The 23657-nt window shown below is 39.3% G+C and overlaps 1 protein-coding gene across 1 annotated transcript in view; it reads left to right on the top strand.

Annotated features, from left to right (window-relative positions):
* The first annotated feature begins 260 nt into the window (after positions 1 to 260).
* onecut2 (one cut homeobox 2) overlaps positions 261 to 23657 on the top strand; it is a 41401-nt gene continuing 18004 nt past the window's right edge. Inside the window, exon 1 of the mRNA XM_082538337.1 lies at positions 261 to 1572. Coding sequence (XP_082394463.1) covers positions 345 to 1572 — 1228 coding nt within the window. The 5' untranslated portion in view covers positions 261 to 344. The remainder of the gene's footprint in view (positions 1573 to 23657) is intronic.

The raw sequence follows: 23657 nt of genomic DNA, 5'->3' as shown, positions 1-23657 counted from the left end.
TCTCCCCCTCCGCCTCCTCACCCAGCAGGTTGGGTTGAGAGGTCGGCTAGGGGACCGTGGACAGCTCCCGTCCGAGGAGCAGAGCAACACAGGAGGAGGAGAGGGCTGGATATGGGGGAGCCACCGCACAGGCCCGTATGATCGAGATAAAACACTTTTTACAAAGAGAGCGAGCTGGAGAGGCCTTAAGGAGGACCGGGGGGGAAACACACCGAGGGAGTGGAGGAAACACGGGGACACGGCTACTGACCCATCCCGGCTCATCACGGGAGAAGCGGCGAGAGAAAGGAGGAGAAGAAGGAGAGATAATTCTGCTCGACCTGATGGACTGAGAGGACAGATGAATGAAGACTGCCTACACTAACGCCTATAGATGCCTGGCCAAGGACCTGGACGCTTACGCCATGAACACGGACATGACAATGGACGGCATCGGCAGCCTGCATGGCGGGGTGGCGGTGAGCTCCGTGGCCCCTGATGCGGAGCTGATGAGCGGCCACAGCCCGCACCACGGCCGCGGAGGCTCGTCGGGACCCGGAGCGGCGGCTGCGGCTGCGGCGGCGTCCACCCTGCGGATACACCAGGACCTGGCTGCCGCCGCCGCCGCGTCCTCCCGCTCGGCCATGGTGTCCGGCATGGCCACGATTCTTGACGGCAGCGGGGAGTACCGGCCGGAGCTGTCCCTGCCGCTGCACCACGCCATGAGCGTTCCCTGCGACACCTCCTCTCCCGGGATGGGGATGAGCGGCACCTACACCACGCTCACCCCGCTGCAGCCGCTGCCCCCCATCTCCACCGTGTCCGACAAGTTCCACCACCACCATCACCACCACCACCACCACCAGCGGCTCTCCGGGAACGTGAGCGGGAGCTTCACCCTGATGCGCGACGAGCGGGGACTGCCGGGGATGAACAACATTTACAGCCCCTACCACAAGGACCACATGTCCGGGATGGGTCAGAACCTCTCCCCGGTGCTGGGCAACGGCCTTGGCTCCATCCACAACACCCAACAGAGTCTCCACAATTACGGCACCACGACGCACGGGAGCCACGACAAGATGCTGAACTTCGACCACACAGCCTCTATGCTGGCCAGAGGGGACCACCACCACCAGCACCGAGGCCTCGGCGCTCCGGCTGGCGGGATGATGCCGCACCTGAACGGAATGCACCACCCGGGACACCCGGTCGTTTCCTCGGCGGGCCACCACCCCCACCCCCACTCTCACCCCCACCTCCAGTCTCCATCCCACGGGCCCGTGTTGGCTTCCACCCGGGAAAGAACGCCCTCCTCCTCGGGGACGCAGGGGGGGAACAGCTCGGGACAGCTGGAAGAAATCAACACTAAGGAGGTTGCGCAGAGGATCACGGCGGAGCTCAAGAGGTACAGCATCCCCCAGGCCATCTTCGCCCAGAGGGTGCTGTGCCGCTCCCAGGGGACCCTGTCGGACCTGCTGAGGAACCCCAAACCCTGGAGTAAACTAAAGTCAGGCCGGGAGACCTTCAGGAGGATGTGGAAGTGGCTGCAGGAGCCCGAGTTTCAGAGAATGTCCGCGCTCAGACTGGCAGGTAAGAGAGGAAAACAACCTGAGCTGCTGCTGCTGCTGCTTTGCTTTGATTTGTTTTTGTGCCACAGCGAGAAGAAAAAGGAGAAATCCTCCACATTAAAACAAAATATCCTCAAATGATTCCTCAGCATTTATCACTAGCTGACTTTTAATCTTCTTGCTGGCTTTATTTTGGTTGGTTTCTCTCTCTTTCTCACTCCTCGTGGCTCCTCACGCGCCACTCCAATTTAGGTGAATGGGATTTATTTAGACTCACCGGTGCTATGATTACCATTATTGATCAATAACACAAAAGGATCGATGGGAAATGACAAGGTCATGGGATTTCCCTCCAACAATCCTCCTCTTTCAGTTTCCAGTCCCTCCATGGCAGCGAGGAAAACGCTGCACTAACACAAAAAATCTACTAGTTATTCTGCTTTAAATAACACCCAGATTAATAATAAATATATTTAAAATTCCAAGAAAATAAAACAACAATAAAAACCTGCTAAACATCGCACAATATTTTTGGTATAATTTGTGGTTGTTAATGTGCATCCGCGGGTGTAAATATATATTCTCAGGGCTGAACATTCTTATAATGCTGGTGTTTTTACTGTCATTAGCTCCTTAAATGCTTATTGCATTGCGATTGCATTAGCATTTGGGTGGAGAAGTGTGATGGGGGCATTCAGGAGGATCTGTTTTTGATTGTGTGGAGCTTCAAGCGATCAGAAAGCTGTGACATAAACACACGAAGGTCTGCAGAATCGGTGGGTCTGGTGCCCCCTCTAGTGAGGAACCTGTTCCCTGTCCCAGCCTCTATTGTCTGCAGGAGCAGCACTAAAACGGGCCAGTTCCCCCTTTTTAAAGGTCAGGTCATGGAAAGGCTTGCATTTAATTTCACACCAAGATGTGATAAACGTTTAATGTTTCTATTGGGATTTGGTCATCTATATATCACAACAGAGACATTTTCTTTGAATATGTAGTAATTTTAGAGTCTTAAATTATATCAAAGGTTCTTTATTTTCATGTTAAAATGTAAAGCGCAGCACAAGTGACAGCAGTATTTGTATTTACGTGGTTTAGAATACGACTTTAAACTACCCACTGCACGTCCACATCTTAATGCCTGCATACTTCATAGCTTGCTTGCTGGGAGTAAATTATAGCTCCACATCATTTCAGCTTTTTTATTAAACTTTTTTTTAGTGTCTCCCACGATACGAATATGCCTTTATATTGTTTTTACATGCAAAAACAGAAAAAACAAAGAGAGGCCAGTTTATTTAAATCACATTAAAAATGATTTTTTTTTTCATGTTAATCTGAAAAAAAATGTGTTTTTCATTAGGGCTGCATTTTTTTTTTTTTTTGCTATAAACTGCATGATTTATGCACCGTGAGTGATTCAAAATTACTTTTTTTTTGCACAGTCATTCACACGTATGACTTTTGCTGTTTTTATATAAGTTAAACAAGATCCCATATTGTTAAAATTGTCTTTACTTTCATTATGTCCCATTAAAAGCATAAATGATGAGTGTTTATATTTATCTGGTTTACCATAAGACTTTAAATCGTTAAAATTATTCTCTTTTTGTTTGTTTTAAAAATATATGCCAGGGTTTCTTGTGGCTTCAAAACTCATTTTGAAGTTTTAAATATGCAGATACTGTAAGTACAAATGCTTCGCATATACATAAAGGCAAAAAGTGTGTGTTACCTCACCGGATAGAAATCTTTGTATTTTCTTCTTATTTCTGACCATTGTTAAACAAACATGAATTCAAACTTCAGTAAATTATGCCCTGTTAAAAACACAGATTAAAAATGTTTTTCTTTAATCATAAAACTGCTGATTTTCCTTTGGAAGGAAAGCCAAAACTCTGTGCCGAGATATTTTAGGTACAGGAAAGGTGCCTTCACATTTTTTTTATATATGCAAAATTATAACTATTCAAAAGCTGAGAAAACACAAAGACAATCCAAAATATTACAAATTATTACATTTACACTAAGCATACTTTATCGTCATGGTGTCCTGGCTTAAGCGAAACGGTATTTATAGTTACCTGATGTGTGAAGTTTGTAATTATTGCATATTTAAGCTATAACCTGCATATTTTCAGTGGTGCATTCACCCTTGTTGTGTTAAATCTATAAGCTTAATTTATATATGTAGTGTCAGTGCCTCACTCTGTGTAAATATGCTTTTACATTGTTTTTATTTATGCAAAATTCCAAAGAAAACACAAATAAACATGAGATTAAAAAGTAAGAAAGAAGAGGAAATATGAATGAAATGGATGTAAAAACTGTGTGGCAGCCCCAACAAAGATATTATTATTATTATTATTATTAGTAGTAGTAGTATTTTCACTGTACTGCTTAGGTAAACCATTAAACATCAACTTTTTATGTTTCAAGTTTAAATAATAAATAGTTTTCAAAATGCATCAATTTGTATTTTAATTCGTATTTTTAATTTAAAAAAAAACCCCATATACCTTGTTTTTAAATTTGGGAGGCACGTGGCTTTCACTTTCAAATAAAAAGAGTGACATGTGGAGCAGCAAAGTGACAGATTTGTGAAACATTCAGTCGCAGGATTTCTGACGAATAGACTTTGTAGAGTTTGGGATACTTGGGAATATTATAATCTTTAAAAGCTTAAAAAAGATGTCTGCCTGTATTTTGCTATCCGCTGAAATCCACTTCAGTTTTATTGGTTGACTCAAGTTAATTAATCCCAGCTGCCTTCATAGGAGAAATAATCAGCACCGAATTAGTCTAAATAAAGAAATCTGGTAAATGCTCTGTTTTAGGGGATCACTATCTTTTTCATTTTAATTATGCTCTTGATTTCAGTAGCTCTAAACAAACAAAAGTACATACAAGATACCAGAGAACAAATGCAGATTTACATGGAAGTAGTATTAAATTAAAATCTTTGTATTAAAATGATCATGATAAGGAATTCTTACCTTTTGTGTTTTATTTTTTATTCATCATTTCCGTAAATAATCACTGTAAATTGAAAATGTTCATTATAAAAGTAATAAAAACTATAACGTTTTGATAAGTTGCACATTTACATGCTTCATTATGAGTTTGTAAAATCTCCCACACAGACTAATGAACCCTCTAAAACCTGCATGATTATAAGCGCATACAGTGACACTAAGATGATAGCATACAGCATTCAAATAATCATTTTATACATTTCTTTAAGTCACAGATAAATACATTAAATCGTTTTCACCGGCTTAATGTGTTTATAGATTAGTACATTTTTAAATGTTATATCTAGCTGCTTTTATAGAGTCGGTGTAATATCCAACAATAAGTCTTCAGCATGGCTGTTTTATGGGTTTTCTTTTGTTTATATACATTTCCAGGACTTTCCATGAATATAGGATATTGATATTGGATTTTGTGGGTGAAATTAAGTAAATTGAAATTGATCCCTTTCACTGCTGGATATGTGCATTTGTCATGTGTGTGCGTCTCTTCATGTTTTCATTCATTTATTTTTTTTTCCTTTTTAATAAACTCTATTTATCCAAAAATATAATAGATATGGTCTAATCTAATAAATATGTTTGTTATCATACAGCGCATATGTCTTTCAATTTATATCATTACAGCTTTCTTATAATACTCATATTATCATAATATTTTAATTAGGTTTAATTATTGTTGCTGTAATGAGATAAGAGATTAAAAAAAAACCACTTTATGTCAAGAAAAAAATCTACCAAATAAGAACACAAATCAAAATAAATGAGGCAAAAATATACAACTGATGAATGATTGGGTCAAATTTGAAATTAAAAATGTATTTATTCATCTATACAATGCAGTCATATAACAAAATATTATTAAAAGATTTATCCAAATAACAAAAACAATTGCACTTGAGAAATTCAAATGAGTACGCAGTTAATTAAAACAAACAGCTTGTTTATTAGTAATATGTCAATGTAAAGGTGTTCCTACATTTTCCTAAAACTATATATCTTCTGTTGTTTTTCCTACTAATAATAACATCGTAACAGCATTTTATGAACTTATGTCCTCTCTTATTTTATCGCTGTGATAACCCTTTTTATACCTTGTGAATGTCAGTGTTTTTGCAGGGTTTTTATTAAGAGTTTAAGAAGATTTTATCTTATTCTTAAACCTTCAGATCTGCCGTGGTTTCATCTGACACATCCTATGATGTACTTTGTAATATGATGCAACCAGTTCAGTATCCTTCTGAGTTTTGCAGAGACAGAAAAGGTCTTGACTATAACAATGCGTGACATCAGCCCAACATGGAGCGCTGATTCTTTAACATTCGATTGGAAATCAGTATTTAAGCAGGCTGGATTTGTCTGTAGATTGCTGATGTGGATGAGATTATCTCTGCAGGATTTGACTGTAATTTCATTAGGGGTTCTTTGATTTTCGATGCTGGTATTTGACGATACAGGTTAATAGAAAATGACAGGAGAGAGTGGGTGAAGGTTGGAGCTGGAAGAGAGCAGGGGAGTGTTCATGTGATCTGTGCTCCCCTGTGTGTTGTAAAATGTCACAGGACAGCCTCACAGTTATACCTCTGTCTGAGTGAGCTGCACTCATCTGCTTTCCCTAGGATTAAACTGCATATCTCACACTCTCGGTCTTTTTTAACTTCAAATCTTTGCAAAGCCTGCAGTTTATTATACCAATGCTAAAGATTCTTCTTATTTAATTCTAAACATTGAGAAATATAATATAATCCTTTTTTTATTTAGGTAGTTAACTAAGTGTACAATGTCTGATTTATAGAGTAAAAGGTAATTAAGTTTTCTGTTTATTAGTGTCTTTGTTGTCTAAAGCAGTTGTCAAAAGCTACACTGGAATTCATGTAATTTAAATGGCTGTATAATGAGAAACCTATGATAACATACTGTCATTTATCTAAACAACTGTAGTATGTGTAAGATACTGCACAACCTTTTACGCAGTATATTACCATAAAGAGTGTGGGAAAATATACAGATACTGCTGTTATTCTTCTCTACTGTAAATCAGTTTAAAATAGGAAACTGTAGTACATTAGAACTGATGACATAATAGTACTGTAAAAGTAAAAGTGGAAAAGTGTTTTTTTCTCTCTCTTTTGCTAAGCCAGTAGTTTCCTCCTCTGGCAATAGGCTTACTATAAATATTATGTAATAGCTATGAAGCTGGTTCACAGAATAAAATGTACGAGACAACAACAAAGGCTATAAAATTCTTTTGGCCTCGGCCCACACTGGACTTTCACTCAGGAAACTGGGGTTTGTGGCTCATCCAGCGCCATCATTTTTTAAATTGCTGTTATCTATTGACCTTGTTTTGTTTCCAGCTCCTGTTTTGTTTCTTACATTTCTTGTGCACATGAAAGCAATGGTAGTTTTACACAAAGTCTAAACATCATGGTTTGACTTGGCTGCGACGTCTGCTCTTTGGCTAAGCTAGGCTATAGAAAAGCGCTCTCCGTATAATGTAAATCAGCTTTGGAGATGCTACATGTTGATGCCTTGATTTTAAATATTAATTCTGTTTGATTCTTGATGTGTAATTGGCATCCTGTGGTTTCTCAGAGAATGGGTCAATATTTTGTTTCTTTATTTGAGTGTTGGCCAGGTGTTGCTCTTTTGCTCTTTCCATTGTTCTCTCTCGCCTCTACGGTGATTTTAAAATTACCGCAGAAACAGGGAGGTGCAATCCTTAGATCAGCAACGCTACAAGCAACCAATAGAGGTGGGGTCAAAGGTCAGAGCTGCAACACTCAGACAATAGATGGAGCAAATATTCCCTTGACCCTGAGATGAGCAGAGAGGAGAGGGAGGAGCAGCATGCACGGGGAAAAGAAAAGAATTGAGAGCTTGGAGACAGGTTTATCTGGTAGCTAAATTCTCCATCATAATGGTCTTTACAGTCACAGCAATGAAGGACAATAATAATTATGTGGTTATTTTAAGCATATATTTCAATTTCTTTACTCTCCCTATCATCTCAGACTCTGTCTAGAAATGTCTTAGTAATGCCTTTGTCCGTAAATTCTGAATATGATCCATATTATATTTCTGGGGAAAAAATACGCAGGTCGGAAGAAACTGTAGGAAAACTACAGAAGGAAGTTGATACACTTTCATCTCATTCAGTCCACTTATTTGCTTATTTTTTGTATTTATTTCTCGACAACCAACCATCAGCTAAAGTTTGGAAACTAAAGTTTTCAGTAATAAATGAGGGTTGAATGCTTTTCAGTCTATAAACATATTTTTGTTCAGGGTCTTTTGCAGGAAATTATTGTGAGACTGTGGGCATGGAAAAACAAAGCATTATCATTTTTTTCTAATTTTAAAAAGCATGTCCCAACCACTAGTCTTGGCAGCTGGGGCTCTGTCCGCCAGGGTCTCCGTGTCTGGCCGCCACCCGGCACTCAGTTGTAGGAGGAGTTTGGAGAGGCCAGTTGGAGAGACTTTTGGACTGCCTCGAGGAGATTCTGACAAACCATCAAGCAACTTCTCTACATCTTAAAATAGAGGAAGCAGAATCTGGGGATGAAGGGGATGAATCGTCCATCACCAGGGGTGAGGTCACTGAGGCAGTTAAACAACTCCTTGGTGGAAGGGCCATGGGAGTGGATGAGGTTCATCCTCAGTGTTGTGTGGAGATAAGGTGGGGTACCTCTGGATTGGAAGACCGCGGTGTTGGTTCCCCATCTTTAAGAAGGGGAACCAGACGGTGTGCTCCAGGAGGATCACACTCTTCAGTCTCCTGGGGAAAGTGTATGCCGCTGCAAGAGCCTGGTCCACATAGCCAGCAATAAGTCAGGCTCATTCCCGGGGGGGTTGGACTCCACCAGGGCTGCCTTTTTTCACCGATTCTGTTCAGAATTTTTATGGACAGAATTTCTAGGCATAGCCAAGTAGTGGATGGCTTCCACTTGGGCGGTCTCGCTTTTCAGAGATGATGTGGTTCTCTTGTCTTCATCAGGTGGTGGCCTCCAGCTTGCACTGGAGTGGTTTGTGAAGTGAGGGGGAATGAAAATCAGCACCTCCAAGTCTGAGGGCGAGGTCCTCAGTCGGAAAAGAGCGGATTACCCAGTCTGGGTCACGGATGAGTTAGTGCTCCAAGTGGAGGTGTTTAAGTATCCCTGGCCCTGGATAAGTGGAAGCAAATGGATGGATAGATGGATGGATATAGAAAGCAGAATTTCAGTAATGCTTTATATATATTTGATGTTAGACAAGTATTACATGCTGCATAGAAGTAGGTAGAGAAATTCAAATGATGACGGTTAATGTTCAGCACATACACTTAGGTCAGTTTGGAAAAGTCGGTGACAAGGAAGTCAATGATACAGACTTCACAGATCCAGTGCCCACAAAGTTTTTCCTTGTGCTATGTCTATGGATACATTTGCACTGGAAAGCTCTAAGTACTTGTCCCTAATCGCTAATGTGATGAGGAAGAGAATAACCAGTAGCGTGAATCAGCCTACAATTCTGCAAATGTGAACCCAACTCAGTGATCATACGCTTGTCCTGCATTGCAAATTATTGGAGAAAGTTTTTTCAGAACCTAGTGTGAAGCAAATCTTTTGCCAAAATGTAAACATTTTAAGTCCAGCAAACATGAATAACTCTCTGTACGTATCACTCTTATTGTTCCGAGTTTGTCTATAATTTTTAGCTTTGCGTTTTGTGTGATCTGTCTTTGTATTATTTACCTTACAGTAATAAGTGCCTTGAACTGTTTGTGATTTGCCACTATGTAAATAAAATTCAAATGAATTGAAAATTGAATTGATTGCACTATTAAAGCTTTCTTCACACACAACGAAAGGAACTGAGATACTGAGCTGTAAATGGGCTTCAGATGGGTTTCTGTGTACAGCAGGAGAGAGCTAAGGTCTGGTGTTGGCTGTGGTTCAGGATGTAGAGTGGCTCAATAACCAATAGAAATAGAAAAAAAAAGAGCCTAGTTTCTCTGGCCTGCATTTTGAAGTGTTCTTGTGTAAGATGCTGAAACCCCAAATTCCTCCCAGTGTCTGGTAGGATAAGTGCCAGAATAAGTGACTGTGGCTTTGTGTAAAGAATTTTGAGTGGTCAAAAACATTAGACAAAATAATAAAAGCAGTGAGTTTGCTGTTTTGGACTAAGATTAAGTATTCTTGAGACACTTAAGTAGCTTGTATGAATCATTGTACGTCACAATTTCTCCTTACTTTTTCAAAATAATATTAACTAAAATTCTAACCATTGTTACACTGACAGTGTAACTGGACGCCCCAGTTCCTGTACTTGTACATGTTCATATAAGAAAACAGTTCCTGCCTTTAAAGAGGCCTGTGTGGGTTGGATTAAGGCAAAGAGTCTGTGCATTTCCCTGTTCTCAGTCATGTATTAAACAAGTATTTATTTCACGCTGGTGTAAATTGAACCCAGAACCCACAAGAAAATATTTAAAAATCACAGGTTTGGATTTTTGGGTGGTGACAAAAATCATTATATTCACAAAAAACCCTTAGCAGGTTTTGTTTCAGTTGGTGGATGGAAAATCAACCACCAGGACCTTTTTTTGGTTGGAATAATAAATAAATCTTAATAACCAAGTCATGTGTTCCTATTAACCTCTGTCTCCACTTGAAAAGTAATTGTCAGGACAGATGAATCAGTCACTTTTGTCTGGCAGAACAAAAAAAAGGCAATTTCCAACATTTTAGAGCCTTTGGATTTGCTCTTCATCAGATGTGCTAGTATCTTTGTGTCCACATACTATAAAGGCAAGTACATTTTGCAACGGCAGTTTAAAGAGAAGTCACATACAAATCCTAATTCTGAAATTTAAAGAAACAATATAAACTTGCACACTGACAATATATTAAAAGAAAACAAATGTGCTTGTTTAAATATTTTACTTCGTTTCTTTCGATGCCTCCTCCTCATCCTCTCCCTCATTTTGAATCTGTTTCTTTCACCATTTTCTCGTCCCCTGGACCTCTTTCTCACTCCATCCTCTTCTCTCTCTTTTGGGGGTGGAGGTATTATGTGATCGTCAGGGGAATTGAACACAAGAGCAGAGGCAGCAGCGGCCCGATGAATTATTGATGGGAATCTCAGCGTGACCCGCCTCGGTCTGCTCACTTCACTTCTTCTTCACCTCACAGCCGGGTTAACCAGGCAAAATGGAGGGAGGGAGGAAGAGGGAGAGAGGGAGAGAGGAAGAGAGGAGGAGGAGGAGTCCATTGTTTGGATGGAGGACAGAGTCCGCCCGTGACTGCGACTGAATTATGGATGACAGGAAAATGATGGGCAAATTGGTGTTGAATCAACGAACCGCTATTCACATGGTTTATTCAGAGTAATGTGCATGTAATGATACAACAATGATCCCTCTTTTCTCCTTTTACATACCACAAATTCAACATGTATTCATATTGCATCTCTTTTGCACTGTGAAGTTGTTTCCTATGGAGTTTTTCACATTAAAAGCATCTCAGAAAACAGGAAATTAGGTAGAAAGGGAAACAAATTTCTAGATAGCACAGTCTATTTATCAATAGGATACAGTCATTGTTGGCTTGGTTGTTTTAGCGGAAAATAAAATACAGAATATGATCACCAGGGATTACCTTAATGTTTCCAGAAGAGAATGAATCCACTCAGAGTCAAATTGTGCTGAAAATCTGAGTGACTGAACCTAAATATTTTCCATTTTATGCATCCTGCTGCGAGCAGACAGGGTGCATTATTAATGAGTCGGACTCTGCTTTATGACACAGATTACCAGCAGTTACTGTCTGTGTGTGTGTGTGTGTGTGTGTGTGTGTGTGTGTGTGTGTGTGTGTGTGTGTGCGTAGTCTTACAATTTCAGACTGTGGGAATACAGCTTGTGTCCGTTTTCGGGGTTTTTGTTCTGACCTCCTGCATATTCACAGACTGCCATCGATCTGTAATAATGGATTTCAGGCTGCTAAGAGGAGACTTGTGATGTTTGTTTGTGTGTCGGTGTGAGAAGCTTTGACAGATGCTGTTATCTCTGTCTCGTGCTGTCGATAGCAGTTTTCGGTGGCTGGAAAGTGAGACGTGACAAAGTCTGTCTTCAGGTTTTGGGAAGTGAATGCAGACTTCTGTGTCTCCAGCAGGTCTGATGGGTCTTTCCGTAATAGATGGCTGTACCTTCTGGGTCTGAAAAGTGAAGTTCATGCAGATGTGTCTTAAACCTACATTTGTTTTAATGGTCAACTCTTCTGGTTTTAAAGAAGATTGTGGAAAAACCCTCAGCTCCTCTATGAGCTGAGCAAACACTGTCCTGATGAGGGTATGGGTTCAGTCACTGGTTTATAGATGTACTGAGTACAACTTGTTACTTATTGATTACTGTGTAACTGACAAGCTGCTAGCCTTCGAGCAATCCCTTGATTTCTTAGTCTTATCACTCATCACGTTTGGTTTCAAAACATCAAGTTGGTGATGGCAAAAACCACGAGATTGAGGTTTCACAACATCACAGTGGCTACATCAAACTCTTATATATGGTCGATGATGATTCTGAACACTACAAGACTGAAAATATATACATTTTCAGGTTGTGAAGGTAGAAAGAAGGAGCTCTTTATCTCTACGACACAAAAAGCTGGTGATGACATTATGCTGATAATGCACACTATTTTCATGGTGGGCAGTGTAGATGCTGTGTTTTGGATGAAGCAGTCTAAATCAATGCTTAATAAAGCCTGTTACTGTAGGCTCTTTATGTTACAATGTAAGGCACTTTGAGGTGACTGTTGTTGTGATTTAAGGCTATAAAACTAAAACTAAATTGAATTAAATTGATTCATATCAGTTGATTCTCTTTATGCACAGAGTTGACAAGTCTCATGTAAGGCATGATATCTAAGATGCTTTAAGCCACCTGGCTGCTGTTGCTCCACATCTGCAAGCCACTTTACAACCCACCTTCACTTGAGCTCCTCCTTTTTGTGTCTAAACCAACCTGGTCCCATGTCAGAGATATCCAAAAGGTGATCTTTGACTTTGGTGTCTTAATACACCAACTGCAGCGACATTCAATGCCGAGGCCAAACACTAACTGTGTTTGTAAGTATGACAAAGTCTGCATTTGTTGGTCACTCCTGATTTTCAATGTTTTTTTGGTTGTGCCTGTGCATTTTTGTAATAATTAGCTTGCTTTTGTGTCTAAAATTACGAAAACTCACAACTCGTTTGTATGTTTTGTAAGGTTCAGATAATCAAAAAATTATGACTCTAGAGGCTCTGGCTGCACTATATTCATTTAGCAGAGCACCGATCTCCTTTTACAGACTCTTTCCAACCTTCACCGTTCCCAATAAGAATATCAGAAGAGTGGTGTAGAGATTTTTCGTTAAGACTGTCCACACCAATTATGGTGCACTGGTGTTGCTGGGGCAGTAGAAGCATTGCTGGGGCTGCTTGAGTGGCTCGGGTTCAGGGGAGAAAATGGTCCTGTCGCCTCTTTATTAGGACGGTCAAATCAAATGTGACACCTGGACCATGAACTCACTGAGGCCGAGTGCTCAGAGAATGCACAGTGGACAGTCGGAGCTGCAGCAAGGACGAGAAAACAATCCTGAATCATGCTCAAAAGGCCAAATTAGCTTTCTTTTCATAAAGATTAGCCTAGCTATGAAAATTTGCTATTTATTGGTGATAATATCTTATATTTCAGTATAGTTAAAAACTACTCTACTCTGACATTAGGTTCAATGAAATGTATTATTGAGATACATTATGGAAAAAGTAGTATGCAATGTCTTTGGCCCTATAGTATTAATTTATAGCATGCCAGTCTTAATTTCTTACCATTCATTTGGAAATTTGCCTCTTTCAACCTTATGAATAAGACTTACTCCGTTAACAGGTCTGCTTTAAGCTCAAAAACCTCATAAAGAGCTCAGTAGTGTGTAATAGTATAGAGCTGCTGTAGTCTGGGAGAAAATAACTCGGGAACTAGCATGAGCGAACTCTGGCTTCTGCCAGTGGATTACAATTACAGGATTTTATTTGATCCCCTCTGCAGGTTCTAAGCACCAACAGTTAAGTTAGCTTATCTATGCACTGTTCCAGTTACTTGGGTTTCCATATAAAAAAGCTTCACAACACTGTAAAATGAACAAAAAACAGTCAGACATTGCAGTTTAAAGCCATTTTTCCAGTTTAAATGATACCTGTCTACATAGGAAACAAGTCACCCCCTGCATGTTTCCTACAGCTATATTCAAAAGAAGCCAATTAGTTATCTTCCAATTCATGTGGTAACCTAGAACCTATTTCAAGAGAATAATAATAATAATAGTAAATCTATTAAATCTATCATGAAGTATGTTTTCATGGCCAAAGGTCCTCATCATGGATATTTCTGGAATAATGGAAAGGCTACAGTTAAAAGGAGGTCAATATTTTAGTGACTGGTATGTAAAAGCCTGCAATTTGGTCGTGATGTGTAAAGACAATGCAGTAGATTCTATTAATCCTTGAAGTTACAATTAAACAAAATGTTTATACACGTATAATTGGGAATGAACTGCTTCCAGTAACAGACTAAAAATATGGGAAACATCTAATGATTGTCACACGTAGAACAGCATTTGTGATTAATTTCAACTATTTTTGTCCTTGTTGGCTGCTGTTGGATTTATTTTTTAACCACATTATATATCTCAAGGGGTTTTTCAGGAGATTGCAGAATGTGTTTGCTGATGTTATCCAATCAATAGTGAGGCCCCGCAGCAGTTTAGGTCAGAAGTAGACTGGAGGAGGTGCAGGATGTGAGGCCTTATTTGGTTTGTGCTATTTTAGTGGTTGTTAGGATTCATTTATTGATCCACACATGAAGCAGCACCTTTGAATAGACCGATCCCATTGATGACATTTTCTGTTACTTTACTGTAGTTATCTTTGTGGGGTTTGTATGTTTTCTTCCTAATTTTCTTTTTCTCTTTGTTTCCTCCATCCTGTTCACCCTTCCTCCCTCAGCTTCATTAGTATTGGTGTCACTGCCTGGCTGAAATAAGTCTGTCCAGAGGCGTAATGAGCAACGACAGGCAGGACAAACCTGTCAGGCTGCAGGCAGGGTTTACTGTGAAAACACAGTGTTTAAGGAAAAAAGGAACATAAACGCACAACAAAAACCTTTAGATGTCTATTTTATTATCACCTAACTCAGTCATTCCCTTACTCCAGACTGCATTTGGAAATCTGAAAATTTATCTTTAATAACAACTGTGCTCATCACATGAGCCTGAGTTGAAGTGTTTTCATTGCTTCACATTGATCTTCTGGTGATTTGCTCGTTCTCAATTAACAGTTTTACTTTCATACTCTGGTAGCCACTGAGCCCTTTTCTTTATTATTATTATGCAGTTTTAAATTTTACATGCTTAATTTGCCAAGAAAAAACACAGCATCAAAATATGTATAGATAATTTATAGATTATTTGCTGAATAGAATTAATTATAATTATTATAATTTAACTTGAATTTCTTGGTAATGGTTTCTATGCTTAATGTTTATATCAAGATGAGAAGAAGTAGAAGAAGAATCCTGGTGCACAAGAACATCTGATGACAGGCTGATTAATTTAGCTTAGAGTAAAAACATTAATTTATTACAGGAAAAACTGTGTCAGTGTGTAAACATGGATTTTTTTAAACACCAAAAATAGGCATGAGACACAGGACTATTAAGCTTAAATTCAGATTTTTAATATCTTTCAGTTTTTAAATAGTCACAGTTTGAAACATTTTCAACTCATTTTACTTCCACCCACTTACTGCTCAAGCACAATTTATACATCAGAATGCACCAAACTCATTTTAAAGTTTTCATTTTTCTTGTCAGTCTGTGATATTTCAGTTTGCTGCTTCAGCTGACAGTTATGCAAATGTGCTGATGTGTATCTATAACCGATCAATGCTCTGATGGTCAGATACTGAGATCGGACACAAACAAGGAAGCTGAGGCACATTCTTGTTTGTTGTCCTTCCTGCTCCAGCCTCTGCTCATGCTGTTGTTTTCTCCTCTGCTGTTTTCCTCTGAAATGTGTGTGTGTGTGTTGTTGTGTGTAAAGCAGCTGCAGTTCGGGCTTGGCCGTGTGCGTGGATGGATGACGTGGATCGATGGCTGTAATCCCGAGCAGATTAAAAGAGCATTAATACTGGCAACGATAACGTAAACGGTGTGGACCGAGATCTCCATTGATCTGCAGGAACCTGATCCAGACCGGTTCCTGGAAGAGATGGGGGAGGGGGTTGTAGGCCGAGAGAGCTGACAGCATACAATAGAGAGAGAGAGAGAGAGAGAGAGAGAGAGAGAGAGAGAGAGAGAGAGAGAGAGAGACTGTATCTGAATGTCTCCTGCTGCAAAACAATAACAACAACCTGGACACTTTAATGTGCAATAGTAGACGCAGCAAACTACTTATGTGAAAGGCATACATGCAACTCAGCAAAGAGCCTTCTGGAGCCAATGGCTCACTACATAACGATTACAATAAGAATCTGAATCACAGTACAGGAATTACTTTATTTGTGTGCTGGTTCGTGCTGGAGAATGTGGCTAAAATGGTTTTGCACTTGGTTTTGCTGAAACCAGTTTCTTTTTCTGGTGTTTGGAGACATTTACATTGACTGTTTTCTTTAGTCTTCTGTGAATATTTGATATGAGAACAGCATGTTTCACTTTCATTGCTTTAGTGACATTCACTGACTTTGGACCAAATATTGATATGAGTATATATTGTTTCGATTTCCCTTGCAATATGTTATTGATACGCTGAAGCCAAATATATCAATATCTCTGTACGTAAGGATGTAGCTGCTCTAAACCGATTCCCTCACCAGTTAGACTCACCAGTGACATTAGTTTTTGGTTTCAAGGTTGTGTTTTAGTAAATGCTTTCCCTGTTTAATGCTCCACATGGACTGTTTACCTTCATGCATCCAGAGCCTGTTTGAATGTCAGTACTCTTCTGCATGTTCATGTGCAGGAAATTTGCTATTGAAATTCCACATGGTGGCACTCATAACATGAATGAAGGGAAAGCAAATGAAATATGTGACAGGAAGAAACTCACAGGGGGAAAATGTGACAATTAAAATAGTGAGCTAGTCAGTTTTACTGACATATTCTTGGTTTTTGCCTCTTTTTGGCCAGATTAGTCAATGAATATTCTAGAGATGGGCCCAGGGGTCCACCCCACTTGGAGGACTGTTTTAGGTCAAATTTTAGATCTTAATATTTTTATTACAAAACAGTATGATTTATTAGGGAGAATGGAGTAGTTCCCCTTGTGGAAGGAGGAAAAGGAAGAGAGGACCAGACTTGCATTAAACAACGTTATAATCAGCATCATAACATATGAAAAGCATTTTCCAGTCAATATCAGATACTTTAAGGCTGAAAATGCATTTTGATGTTTACTTGTATCATAGAATCGCTGTGACATGATACAGGTGTTATTGTAGGCAACATATCATGTTGTAAAACACAATATGAAAGCTGTTGTCCATATTCCCACCTATGGGAGCATGCTAGGGATGTTTAACAAAAAAATGCTCCTACAGCTGGTATTGACTGGCATAATAAACAAGTGTAGAGTTGTCACTCTGATAAAACACCAGTTGTGAGGCACTGAGGGAATAGGGAATAACTGAGGTGTACACATGCAAAAGACAGAGAAACCAGGGAGTTTGATGGCCTATACCTGTGACCAAGCACATGGGAATTCCAAGTTCAGGGCAAGCAAAGAGGCAGTGCTTGCCCAGTGAAATCTAAAAATAGGCATCAGTTAAAACCAGCGAAGTGCAAGCGATTGTTCTGCTTATATTATATTATATTGGCTGTTTGCATTTTTTCTAAAAATTACCAATGTCTTGTGGCCACAGTTCACTATTGTCTCTGGGCTTGATTCAAAACCATTGGACTCTATGTCATTTTCGAAACACGACTTTTATTTTTAAATATTTAAACCCCCTTTTAGATATTGAGAGTTAACCATGTCATACAGTGCTCAAGTCTTATATATTTCAGCTGTGATTTTTATTGTTATATTAATATTTTAATACTCTTTAAAAGAGAGAGAGAGATGTGATCCTCACTGGCAACCACTCTGGTTTTATTTTATGTTATATGCTTGTCTTTATGCAAAGGTCACTGCACATCAATAGCATAAAATCAAATCACAAATCAAATCAAATCAAATCACTTTTTATTGTCACATCACATGTGCAGGCACACTGGCACAGCACATGCGAGTGAAATTCTTGTGTGCGAGCCCCACAAGCAACAGAGATGTGCAAACACAACAACACAAACGAGCAAAATACAAGAATGGCCAACCTGAAACTAATAAATATATGTACAATATATAATAGTGTATGCATTTCTGGATGTGTATACTAAATATTTTCCTACGTGTGTGTGTGTGTGTGTGTGTGTGTGTGTGTGTGTGTGTGTGTGTGTGTGTGTGTGTGTATACACATTTTTACAAATTAAATAGTAAAAAAATAAAATAAAATAATAATAATAATAATAAAATATATATATATATATATATATATATATATATATATATATATATAAATAAAATATATAAAATATACAGAGAGTAAAATTATCTAGTCTTTTGGAAATAATGGATTTAAATGGAATCAGGTTTTACATTTAAAGTTCAAACATTTAACTCTTTTTTTCCCCTTTAAAGAAAAAACTCCTTATATTTTAAGTTGTTTTTCGTGGAAAACTGTTAGCAACAATAGTTTTATTTTTGTATTTAAAGCCACGTGGACTACCATTCTACCAGTTTAATACACCAGTGAAAAATGTTGTGTTGTTTAGGGGATGATTTTTGCAGTATTGATTCTCATCTCATAACCATTTGCAAACCACTATGCATGTCTTGATAGCACAGCTTTTACATTAGAAATTGTACAGCATGTGGTACAGTAATCACTTTGCAGGTCAAAAACAAGGACATAAACACAGAAAAAATATATAGATAACATGTATATAATTGTACATACACACACGCGCAGGCAAGACAGTTTTCATGATCACAGAAAATAAGCACAAGCAGTTGAACAGGGCAGTAACAGCAAAACACAAGAGAACCTGTTTACAAAGCGTTATTGGGAAATGAGACACAGGTGGGAACAATTACTCACCTTAACTGTTCAGGAAATAAAGAAATAAAGATGAGGGTTTAAAAACCACAATTCAACACAGGAGAAAACCTGTGAAAAGGGAAAACTACAGACATTTAAAAATAAACATGGGCCATGACTGCCTAATTTCTCTTTGTTCTAATGTATGCATGAAGCCAAATTTCCTCTTTTGTTGAATCTTGTTGTTTTCTACTTCATGGTTTCTTCTTGCAGTAATGGCCTTTTCTTTATCTCACCTACAGAGCTTGTACTTTTTGTTTTGCTGACCTTTTATTCTTATCATTTGTGGTGACAAAGTCCAAATCAAAGCCAAATTTACAGAGAAAAGAAAGCCAGTGTTGAAGGTCAGATTGTTCTTATTTTTCTTCTGTGCTCACCTCCGCTCAGTTTGGTGGTAAAAGCATTAAAAGCACCCAGATTGATGTGTATCAGACAGATGGGTTTGAAGGGAATCCTCCTCTATTTGATTGGGCCACATAACTGGATTCATTTAGCTGAATCTGTCTGTTATTGGATTATGTTTCATATTGGATGGATGGGATCCAATTGTAGATATTACAACCTTTAATGGAGACAGGTTTAGCAGGAGAGAGCGGGCAGGAGCTTGTCAGAGAAAAAAGCCAAAGATAAACACGGGAAATAAAGGTACAAATAAGTAAGGAAGCAGATTACTGATTGATTTGATTTGGTTAATAAATATTAAACTTTTTGATCAAGATTAAGCCATATTAGATCAGATATTTAAATCTAAATACAATTTTAAAAATACATTTTCAGACTAAACGTAAGTGAGCTGCATCTGCATCTCTCAAAGCAGGAAACCTGATCAACTCAAATCGCTCGCCACTGATCGTTTGGAGACAAACATAGCGGTGAGCGGTTTGCCAGGATGTACGTTTATAGTTGACCAACCTTCTTTTGATCAATCAGCGATTACAATACAATCTATTGATCAGAGACTATTATCTTTCTGCTCGTGTTTGCTCTCTGTTGGACCGTTGTGCTGTGAGACAGAGCGGCGATGACTTCAGGCCTCCAAAAAACATTGCTGATAAGAAAGAGGTACTGAGAGATCAGTTAACTCATCACCTATTACTGTGTGTGTGTGTGTAATGTCCAAACAGAGCTTCCCTCTGACTTATCCTCAGTGTCAATATTCAGCAGGTTAAAGGTTAGTGGGTGTTTTCTCTCAACATTTTCATTCTTTCTCTTGGAAGGATGTTTTAATGTAATTTTTTTCTTGCTCTTATTAACTTTTATTTACTTTGTTATATTTAAACCCTTTGAATGCATGGGTTTTTAATCATTTATACAGGGATATAATTTATTATGTGTGTATTGTAAATCTTGGTGGAAAAAAGCGAATGTCCTTGGTTTATGTTGTTTTTAACTTTGGATGAATGTGACTTTTTTGCCACTACAATTCTCATAATATTTGATGTAAACGGGAAGGATGCTAACATGGAGTCATTGGTTTAAAATTGCCTGGTTTCTTAGCATTACAAGTAACCTATTAATAAAGATGCTATGCTATGTTAGGTCCGTGAATATGAGGATCTAACATAGTAACAGGATTATTGGTTTTATTTTTATGGCTGGTCTGAGTGAATCCACAATGTATAAAATATTGTTCAGGATATAAGAGAACCATTTGTCAAACAGATCAGAACCTGAAGACTTAACAGCAGTGATATCAGGTTGTACATTTTAGGCAGTTTGAGCCGAATCGTGTACAGACTGGAGGTCTAGCAATAGTTCATCTGTGCATCTCTTAGGTGTCGGTATTCACCAATATTTTCTCCCTTGGTCTGTGTTAAGTTCTCTGTGGATAATGCCCAGTGTCTGAGTCAGCAGATAAAGATGTCGTTCACGTGCGCCTTATTATCCCTCCTTGGTTCTGGATATTTATATTGCGTTCAGCCTTTGTCAGGTTGTCCTCTGTAGTCCCTTCAGTCTCCCTTTTTCTGGTAGACTTTCTATATTTTTTCTTTTTTCATACTATATTTTTCCTCTTTATAGTATTTTTTGCATCCTCCTGCCTCATAGAGCTGCGAGGCTCTGCAGTTGGGTTCACCCTGTTCATTGCAAACATACCAAGTGATTGGAAACATATCTATAAAAACACAGATTTGTAATGTACTCAGATGATTGTCATCATGTTTATTTAAGCATGAATTTGAACAAAGTTTCCTTAGCTCCTGCACGGACGGAACTAGAGAGGACGGGAAGCAAGTGAATGAGAGAAAATGAAAAATTAGAGAAGGCGGCACAAAGCAAGACAGAGGGTGAGTGATGAAGGTGGATGACATCAAACTCCTCTGAGGCCATTTCCTCATCAGCTCAATGACATCACTGAGTCACCAGTTTCTGTGATTGGGCAGCCCGTTTGTCCTGGTAAACAAGTAGAGATACATTAATGTGTGTGTGTGCGTTTATGTGTGTGCGGGCGGGCGGGCAGAGAGACCTTTGTCCGGTGATGTCACCACAGACTGTGTGGACATACAGATTACACACTGATAAACCATCTTTGCACACACACTGATTCAGTGATTACGTACTCTGAATACTCTTTCTCTCTCTCAGACTCTCTTTGTTCCTCGGTACATCACTCATGAAACAGATCAGTCTGTACATGTGGAAACCCTTCTGACACACCAAGACTGAACATGGATGGAATAATTAACTTTAAAGAACTTGATCATATCACAGGCCAAAGTAAAGCCTCAGTAAAGTAAAGCCTGAACCCAATGCATTACATCCTGTGGCATAATTTCATGCTGTTTTGTCTGATGATGCTTGCGTCTCCAGGTGGTTTGCAGGCTTGTTAGAACACTGTAGTATTTGAAGATTAACAGTTTCATAAACACAGCCGAGTCTTAGGATTCACTTCAGGCATTTCAGTATAACGAGACTGGTTCAACTGCATCAGCAGGAAGAGTACGGGCAGCTGACAATAATTATAGGAGGTCCTGCTATTCTGATTTATAGCTTCTTTGGGATTAATGTTTCTCTGAGTTTTGGGCTTTGGGTCACAACATAAGCAATGTGGGAACCCATCGCCTGTCATATGATGAATTAGCCTCTGTGGGTGATAGCCAGTGTTTCAGCTAAAAGGCACAGAGGCAGCAGATATACAGATAACACATCTCCCAGCCAAGAATTCCTGTTGTGTTTCCCAGTTATTTCTTACAGTCCATATATGAAGGCAAATGCTTTTTGTAAAAAGCTAAGGAGTTGTCAGGTGATTGCAGTTTGGCTATGGCATTTCTTTTTTTATTTGCCAAAAGCGATTGGTCAGGGAAACCTGTTCCTTGTCAACATGTTCTGTGTATTTTAGACAGACACATCTACATGCCTTTATAGACACAATACAAAAAAAGATATAGTGTAAGATCAAAGGAGATGAAGGTAACAAGGATTTGTCTGGTTTAGAGTCTAACAGAGTGAGTGCTCTTTATTTCTCAGCTGACTTACTGACATACACTGTATTTTTAAAGGAGACATCAGAGGATAAACTGTTACAGTCTCACTCATGCTCTCGAGTGTGTGTCTGTGTGAGAAAGAAGCACAAAGAGGCTTTAGTCTGTGTCTCCATTTCCGGTTATTTTCTTAAAACGGAAGCAGGAAAGCACCATGGTGCATTAAGCATGACCACACACACACACACACACACACACACACACACACACACACACACACACACACACACACACACACACACACACACAGTGTTATACAGTAGTAGAGTACTCATTGCTAAGTGCTACAGTCCTGTTTCTGAGTGCTGAGATATGATGCATCAAGTATGATTGCCAGGCTGACATGCTGTGCTTTAGCTTCTGTCTTACACATTACACACACATATGGCTGCCGGAGACCTGGTTCTACATTATTATATCAGTCTGTGTGTGTGTGTGTGTGTGTGTGTGTGTGTGTGTGTGTGTGTGTGTGTGTGTGTGTGGTTCTTTTTAGGTTTTTCCGAGGTCTTTTCATTCAGCAGCCCACCACTGTAAATAAGGACGTGTTTGTAATGATTGAATGTAACTACCAATATCAGCCATCGATTTGTGAAGTTCTGTTTTGAGGTCTTGAGATGAACATTTAAGCTGTGTTTACAGAACTCAGAGCTGAGGGCTGGTTTGCTGTAGATGTCTGTAGGAGCAGAGGTCATTTTGTGTCTGTATTTGTATTAAAAAGACAAATGACATACAACAAGTACCTTTTAAAGGTTCAGTTAGAAGTGTTTGTTTTTGTTAGTTTTTTAAAATGAAGTAAGATTTAGTCAACTGGATTTTGTCACTGCACGTTTTAGCAGAAAAGTAATAAAATAAAGACATAAACCTTGAGCACATAGCAGCAGATTACAGTTATAGTACTGAGATAAGCAGACAGCACTAAATGACAGTTAGCAGTCACGGTTATTGCAGTGTAGGGGCGTGTGACACCGCGCCAGGTTCGCCCACATTAACAGCATCACAGCTGATTAACGACTGAACCCAAACAACGCTCGGCCTGGTCGGCCCATGACGGAGTGTCGAAGCGTCCAAAACATGGCGCCACACACAAGCCTGGAAGTGTGTGTTGAAGGGCGACTTTACTACTTACCCTGCACTTATATGCCCTTTGTGTAATGGATATCAGAGCTTAAGTGGTAATGGTGCAATAAAAAAAAAAAGAATAAAGAATCACAGAGTGAGGGAGACCGAGAAGGAAGACGTGGAGAAGGAGGAGAGAGAAACAGTAAGGTAGGAGGAGGAGAAGGTGCGGGGAAATGACAGAGAGGCAGCGGTGAGGAGACAGGAAGGAAGAGGAGAGATGGAGAAGAAGAAGGGAGGACAAGGGAGAAGATAGTTAAAAAGATAATGGA

The sequence above is a fragment of the Aulonocara stuartgranti genome (assembly GCF_965226115.1).
Source record: "Aulonocara stuartgranti genome assembly, chromosome: 7".
Taxonomy (NCBI): Eukaryota; Metazoa; Chordata; class Actinopteri; order Cichliformes; family Cichlidae; genus Aulonocara; species Aulonocara stuartgranti.
This window is presented reverse-complemented; position numbering and strand designations above follow the sequence as displayed.